The 7,893-nt window shown below is 59.0% G+C and overlaps 1 protein-coding gene across 1 annotated transcript in view; it reads right to left on the reverse strand.

The window, feature by feature from the left end:
* CSK (C-terminal Src kinase) overlaps positions 1-2,929 on the reverse strand; it is a 4,670-nt gene extending 1,741 nt beyond the window's left edge. The window contains exons 1-8 of the mRNA XM_057368750.1: positions 2,853-2,929; positions 2,502-2,615; positions 1,966-2,078; positions 1,137-1,356; positions 768-861; positions 629-694; positions 390-489; positions 181-271 (exon numbers count right to left, since the gene is read on the reverse strand). Of these exons, the coding sequence (XP_057224733.1) occupies positions 181-271; positions 390-489; positions 629-694; positions 768-861; positions 1,137-1,356; positions 1,966-2,078; positions 2,502-2,615; positions 2,853-2,867 (813 nt within the window). The 5' untranslated portion in view covers positions 2,868-2,929. The remainder of the gene's footprint in view (positions 1-180; positions 272-389; positions 490-628; positions 695-767; positions 862-1,136; positions 1,357-1,965; positions 2,079-2,501; positions 2,616-2,852) is intronic.
* Positions 2,930-7,893: the final 4,964 nt, after the last annotated feature.

Consider the following 7,893-nt stretch of genomic DNA (forward strand, 5'->3'; position numbering starts at 1 on the left):
CCCTCCTTGCAGGGCAGGATCTGGGGACACCAACCCTCCCCAGCAGCCAGCAATGGGACACGCCACCTCCAACCAGAACGGTGGCCCCAGGGAGGTGCCACCCAAGCTGGGATGAGCCAGCCGGTCTCCCAGAACCCCGGGGGGGACAAAGGGGACACAGGGCAGGGGGGGTGGTCTCACCTTGGCCATGTACTCGGTGACGATGTAAAGGCCACTCTTCTCCTCCACAATCACCCCCAGGAGCTGCACCAGGTTGCTGTGTCGGAGCTGCCTGCGCGGCACACGAGGGCTCAGGGCAGGGGGTTGGGGACAAGGGGGGGCCCCCACGGCCCCCATAAGGTATGGGGGACAGAGGTGCCCCCTCCCTCACACCTGACAGTGACACTCACGTCATGACGGACGCCTCCGCCAGGAAGGCCTGCGCTGTGGCGTCGTTTTTAATGCACTTCACGGCGACTTTGTTGCCCCGGTAATCGCCCAGCATCACGTCTGCGGGCCAGGAGAGACGGGCACAGGAGGCACTGGGAAGCATCCCGACCTCCTGGGACCCCTCCATCGCCCTGAGGGGGCTACAGTGCAGCCCCTCCCCCCCTTTAGGGTCACCGCGGGCTGGGAACAGCGAGCTCACCTCCRAATTCCCCTTTGCCGATGATCTGTAGCAACTTGAGGTCCTTCATGTTGAGGGCCCAGCCGCCTGCAGGGGGAGAAGGGGCAGTGAAGGGGTGCTGGGGGGTCCTGGGGGCCGGGGAGGGGGCACGGCCACTCACTGCGGGAGAACTCGTCCTGCGCCGCCACCGTCCCCTCCATCACCTTGGGTTTGATGAGGCGGGTGCACAGCCCGTCCGCGTCCGTGGTGTAATGCTGGGGGGACACCCGGCGGGTGACACGGGCTGCCACGTCCCACCAGGTGGCAGCACGAGGCCACCGACGGGGCCTTGTCCCTCCTCCTGGTCCCTGTCACCTGCAAGTCCCACCCATGTCCCCATTCCTTGCCCCGGGGGTCTGTCCCCAGCATCCCCACCACAGGGGGACAGCAGAGAAGGTGCCACCACTGCCACCACCTTTCCAGCTCCAGCCCAGCGAGCCTCGATGTCCCCACACGGGGCTGGAAAGGGTGAGCAGAGCTCAGGGCTCACCTCCACCAGCTGCATGAGGTTCTCGAAGTAGACCTCCTCGTCGATGCTGAGCTTGCTGGAGGAGTAGATGATGCGGTAGTGCTCCACCTTGCCCTCGCAGCTGACGCACAGGGTGTAATCGCCGGGGTAGTTGGTGCTCTCCCGCACCAGGAACAGCCCTGTCTCAGGGGGATACAGCAGCCGCTCCGCCTGCTCCCGCGTGATCTTCCCGTGGAACCACCTGCAGGGAGACATGGAGATGGGCTGGGGCGTGGAGCAGCTTCTGTCCCTGCCTGCCTCACCTTCCTCACTGTCCCCACCCATCCCATGGCACAGCTCCTTCCATGGCATCCCAAACTGGGGTTCAGCCCCTCTGCACAATCCTAGAGCTTCCTCCCCAGTTCCTCCAGACTGGGAGTCACTGGCAGCTCTGGGATGCAGCAGGAACATCAAACCCCTCCATCCATCCATCCATCCATCCATCCATCCATCCATCCATCCATCCATCCATCCATCCATCCATCCATCCACCCACCCACCTCCCTTCGCTCCTGTACAGACCCCATTCCAACCTTCCCTCTTCCCCCCAGCAGCCTCGACAACCCCAACTTTGGGTAAAAAATCCGTTATAAAATATTACCCAACCACCCATGGCCTTCCCAGCYCTGTGGGCAGCTCCCCAGGCACTCAGAGCTCTCCCCAGCAGCAAATCCCAATCCCAAATCCACGCTAAGGAAAGCCCGAGCCACTGCCCCATGAGGAATGTCTCTTGTGCCAGGACACTGCTCTGGCCATGGGGGTGGCCCAGCCCAAGCCCCCTCCCCTGGATTCACCCCAGCTGGGTACTCACGGCATGAGGCTGAGCTTGATGCCAGCTTTGACCCCTTCCCGTTTCTGGACGTAGTTAGCAGGAATGATGCCCTCCCGGCCCACCTTGTTCTTYGCCTTGTACCAGTTGGGATCCTGTGGGGACAGCGGGAGGTCACCACGAGCCCGTGGCCTCTGGGGATGGCTGCATCCCACCCAAGGGGATGCAGATGGGTCAGCTCTGCCCTTCCTGGGGGTCAGGGCTGGGACCAGCAAACCCCACTGCCAGCAGTCACTGCGATCCCCCTCCCACCCTGCTGGGCACCCCCGAGCCCCCCAAACCCACAGCCCCTCTTTTCCCTGCCTGAAGCAGAGCCCAGCACCGCTGCCTCTCCCATCCCTCCTCCACCTCCCAGGAGGCGCTTCCATTTTGGAGCAACCTTAACTAACGAGGCAGTGAATTAATTACCCAAGCGTGCGGCCCCATTCCTGCCAAGCGGGAGTGCCGGAACCCAGGGATCCCCATGGCACACGTCACGGGGATGGTGTCCCACAGAATTCCTGGTGGGAATGCCTTACCTTGGTGACAGCGACGATGGTGAGGACGTCTCCTTTGCTGAAGGGCAGGTCCTGCTCGGCGGTACCGTGGAAGTTGTACTTGGCGATACATTCTGTACCGGACGGCCACACGGCCTGGCCACGCGGGGACAGGGAATGCCATCAGAGCCCTGGGTGGCTGTGTCACCCCCCACCCACACTCCCTGACCCTTGGAGACGCCCTCTGATGTGAACCCAAACGGGATCTCTTAACCCAGCGTCCCCACGTCTCCCCCGAGGAGCGGGGCCACCTCTGGAGCTGGCGTTTTGTAATTACAAAATATAATTATAAAAACCAGGCTTTATCTCTGTTTACCCTCATGCAGAGCTTACCTGCATCCCTGACATCTTCTCAGGAGCCTGGYGAGGCGAATCTCACAGGGGGGACACGGCACTCGGTACCATGAGACCTGCACGGAGGGGAAAGGACGGCTGAGAAGCGGGCACGGTGGGAACCATGGGCAGGAGGATGCAGAAGGAACAGCCCGACCTGCAGGATGCACTCAGGACAGGGGAGCATCTTTATCACACCAACAACAGGTCCTACCCCAGTGCTGCTTCCCAAATATCCTCACACTCAGGTGGAACGGGGAATTCCAGGCCTGTTGTTTTCCAAATATCCCCAAACTGAGGTGGAATAGGGAATTCCAGGCCAGCTGCTTCCCAAATATCCCCAAATTGAGATGAAAATGGGAATTTCAGACCTGCTGCTTCCCAGATATCCCCAAACTGAGCTGGAAGTGGGAATTCTGGGCCTGTTGTTTTCCAAATATCCCCAAACTGAGGTGGAATAGGGAATTCCAGGCCTGTTGCTTCCCAAATATCCCCAAACTGAGGTGGAAGTAGCAATTCCAGGCCTGCTGCTTCCCAAATATCCCCTAATCGAGGTGTAAGTGGGAATTGTGAGGCTGCTGCTTCCCAAAAATCCTCAAACCAAGGTGGAAGTGGAGATTCCGGGCCAGTTGCTTCCCAAATATCCACAAATCGAGATGAAAATGGGAATTTCAGACCTGCTGCTTCCCAAATTTCCCCAAACCGAGGTGGAAGAGGGAATTCTGGGCCTGCTGCTTCCCAAATAACCCCAAACCGAGGTGGAAATGGGAATTGATTGTGAGCCTGCTACTTCCCAAATTACCCCAAAACGAGGTGAAGTAGCAATTCCAGGCCTGCTGCTTCCCAAATATCCCCTAATCGAGGTGTAAGTGGGAATTGTGGGGCTGCTGCTTCCCAAATATCCCCTAATCGAGGTGTAAGTGGGAATTGTGGGGCTGCTGCTTCCCAAATATCCCCAAATCGAGGTGTAAGTGGGAATTGTGGGGCTGCTGCTTCCCAAATATCCCCAAACCGAGGTGGAAACTGGAATTTCAGGCCTGCTGCTTCCCAAATATCCCCAAACTGAGGTGGAAATGGGAATTGCGGGCCTGCTCAGACCCTGCAGCCGGGGCGGGCGCAGCGCGGAGCCGCTCCCCCGGATTAGGAGGCATTTGCACGGATACAGCTTCTTAAGGACGGAGTTTGGAAACGCAGCATCTGCACCGAGGGAAAATCCAGCCCGGCGTGGCCGGATGGAGATGCCCAGAGGAGGGAAGGCAGCAGGGATGGCCACCAGGAGGCCCATCCCACTCCTCTCCCAGGCTCGCCCTGCTGACCCCACACGGAAACATCCAGCCCTGAGAGCTTCCCAGGCCTGGGATCCTAAAGAAATAAACCCAATCTGCTCCCCGCGGGCTGAAAACCGCTGGGAGTGTGGAACGCGCGGCTCCTAAACCCCAGGGGGACGCGCTGACCGGGATGGGTGTGTGGGAGGGGAACAAGCCCGGCTTTATTCCCTCAGCTCCAGCCCCCGGCAAGGGATGAAATCACTGGCCCCGGAATCAAACCGGGCTTTCTTGGGCTGGGGCAGCGGGGTCACGCCGGGCTGGGGGGCACGGAGGGGGGCACGGGCAGAGCAACCCCCAAAACACACCCAAATATTTATCAATTCACTGGGGGCCACGGGCGGTCACCGCTCCCGGCGCTGCCGTCAGCAGCTCGGGGTATTTTGGGAAGGAGGAAGTGAAACGGGGCGCAGGCCGAGCGGAGAGAGGAGGAAGAAGATAAGGGGCAGAACGGCGGGGAGGAAGAGCGCGGTGAGAACGCGGCTCCGTTTCCACCACGTGCCCGGAGCGTTCCGGAAAAGGCGTCACGCTGCCAGAGAGCTTCTTCACCTTCCCCYGGGGCGGGGACGCGGTGCAAATCGCGCTATTTTGGGCAGCAGAAAGGAGAAATCGAGGCTGGGATGCTCACCCCGAGGACAGTCTGGGGAACTGAGGGRTTTCCAGGGTTTCCATCAGCACGGCGTTGGGTTGGTGTCCTTCATTTCCAGCCCAGGAAAAGCCTCTGGAGGTGACACCCAAACCCAGCCTGATGGCACCCGTGGGCATGGGGACACTGCCACCAAGTGCCAGGGTCCAGGGGAGGGCAGAGCCGGGTGATGCCAGGCTGGGGAACACCAAGCTGGGAGTGCAGAGCCCCAGAACAGCCCCAGGTCCAACTCCCTGCCTTCCCAAACCCATCTTTGATCAAATTTTGGATTTACACCTGGTATGGAACAAAAATTTCAGCGAGGGGTCTGGATCCCACCGGTAAAAAAACAGCACTGGAGAATAAACTGCACTCTSTCAGGCCACGGAGGGATTTAGCTGAAGTGTGGAAGGAGGTTTAAGAAGGGAATTTCCCATGGCTGGAGCTTTCAGCCCTGTTCCCCATGCAGCACCCCGTGGGGACACTSAGCACAAGCCGGTTCCGGCTCTTGCTCAAGGAGCAGCTCTGGCCCAAAGCCCTGAGTCAGCGCTTCCCACCGGCCAGGCCTTATCTCCCCCAAAATCAGCAAAAATCAGCAGGTTTCATCCGAGGTGTGACTCCAGCTGGGAAAGCCTGGAGCTGGGTTGGGATTCTGGGGAGCACCCCCTCAAAGGGATGCCCAAGAGTTCACCCCACAGGCTGGAAAAGGCTTTTTCCRCCCCGTGCAGGAGCTGCATCTTCCCAATCCCAAAGGCCGCTTGTTTGGGCTTTCAGCTCACGGATATCACCGGCATTTATATTTGATAAACGCAGGGAGGATACAAAATTCATAGGCTGCCTTCATAAAGAGAATTTTCTTCCCCTGCTGAAGAGGAAACTGCCCCAGCAAACCCCGCCAAGAACACGCTTCGGCCGGCCTGAGCTGTTTTACCTTCCCAGACTGTGGATATCCACGACATTGTTATAATCACACACAATAAATTAAATTGGCCTTTCGSTTTTAAAAAGGGAGGTGGCTACAACACCGGGGGAACTGCCCCTCACCCCGACACAGAGCTTTGTTTTCTCTTCAATCGCTACCTCATTTCTGCCTCAAAGCTGAGACTTTCCGAGGAAGAGGAGGAGAAGGAGGAGGAGGAAACCACACGGGGCAGCTGCCAAGCAGCCCCCCGAAGGCCTCATGTGACAGCCAGCGGTTCCTGCCGCGCGTCACCCGGGCCAGCCCCGGCCCCGTGCCCGCTTCCGCCGGCCCCTCTGGGATGCTGGGCTGGGAGAAGGACGTGGAGATGCTGGAGGAGYGGAGCCACGGCTTAAAAGCAGCATCCTCTGCCTTCCGGGAAAGCAYGGCCATCGCCCCTTCTCTCCTCGTGGAGGATGTGCGGCAGCACATGAAAGAAATTGATAATAATTAAAAAAATTAGCCAGGGAGCAGCCTGGCCGATTGGGCAGAGCTGATTGCTGGGGTTGGGAGATTCCAGCCCTGCCAGATGAGGGGTTGGACCCTCTGGAAGCTCCCCATTCCTGAATCTGGGCTCAGAAGTGCTCAGCCTCTGCCAAAACCCAGCTCCCTTTCTCCCCAGCATCCTCAGGGCAGGAGCCCCAGGGATGGATCTCACCCCAGAGCTGCACCCGAGCTCCATCCCAGCACCTTCCTCCCAGATTTCCCTTCTGGAAGGCCGGCTCAGCAGCCAGGAGCTGGGGAAGGTGGGCAGGGCAGGTACAGTGAACACCTTTGCCACCCTGATTGCTGGGGTTGGGTGAGTCCAGCCCTGCCAGGCGAGAGGTTGGACCCTGTGGAAGCTCCTAATTCCCGAGTTCGGGCTCAGGTGTGCTCACCCTCAGCCATAAACCCAGCTCCCCTTTCTCCCCAGCATCMTCAGAGCCACTCAGGACAGGAGAATGGATTCACCCCAGAGCTCCATCCCAGTGCCTTCCTCCCAGCTCGGCAGCCAGGAGCCGGGGAAGGTGGGCAGGGCAGGTACAGTGAGCACCTTTGCCACCCTGACGATCCAAAGGGCACCAGGGAAAGGAGACAGGCATGCCGTTCCTGTCATTATCCTCAGCAGCCAAAATCGAGTGGTGCCAGCCCCACAGGGCAGGTCGGGGGAGGAATTTGGGACCCTGAGAGCGAATCCCATCCGAGGAGCACCGTCCCCATGGGATGGGGTGAGTGAAAGATGCTGCATTTCCGTTTCAAACCCAGCCARGGGAGGGGGAGCACCTGCCCAGCAYCAGGATGACTCTGTTTTAAGTGAAATTTGGCTGTTGATGGCAGAGAACCTTCATTCCCAGTGGAAACAGGTGYGTGGGCGCCATCCACATCCACCCCCTCCCATTCATCCATCTCTCAATGAAGTCCTTCAAACTTCAAAAAAGAAAAAAAATCCCAAACCAACCCCAAACCAGACAACATCCTCCCTGCCTCCGAACGATCTTTATCTGCTGTTATTACAACGAACACCTACGATTACTCTAATCRAAAGAAAAACGTTCCTCCTTCATCTCGCCCGCCAGCTCACGGTGTTTTGGAGCTGCTCCCCACAAACTGGGTGCCCTGCTGTGAAAAAGGGCTGAGGCGGGGAGGCCTCCTGCTTTTTTCAGGGATTTGAAATCCTTTCAGAAGAGAAGATGCTGCTGGTCAGCCCGCAGGAGGCACCTGGGGGACAGGTGGAGGCCTGGAGAGAAGCTGCTCCYGGCCCCCCCATTGCAGAGAGGTTTTCCTGGTCCTCCTTCATCCTACAAAAACCTCATCGGGGTGATCTTTTGCTCACAGATCACCCCAGTATCCCTTTCCAAATGCTGGAGGGTRTCAGGGCATCCCCGGGGACAGACACATGACATGGAGCGGGACACGGAACGTTTTTTTTAGCAAACACTCGCTCGAAACCGAAAAGATAGGAGGAGGCAGTGGTCACGGGGCAAAGAGCACCCCAAAACTCCCCGGGTTTGCAGGGCTTATCCCACAGTTTCATCGCTCCCAAGCCGCTGGTGCTCCATGAGGGAGGATGGGGATGCTCCCAGAAGCTCCCACATCCCTCCAGGGAGCTCTCCGGACACTCCCTGCCTCGCCAGGATGGGGCCGTGCTCCTCC

The sequence above is a fragment of the Malurus melanocephalus genome, unplaced genomic scaffold, assembly GCF_030028575.1.
Source record: "Malurus melanocephalus ecotype Western Australia unplaced genomic scaffold, MMel_1.1 scaffold_96, whole genome shotgun sequence".
Lineage (NCBI taxonomy): Eukaryota > Metazoa > Chordata > Aves > Passeriformes > Maluridae > Malurus > Malurus melanocephalus.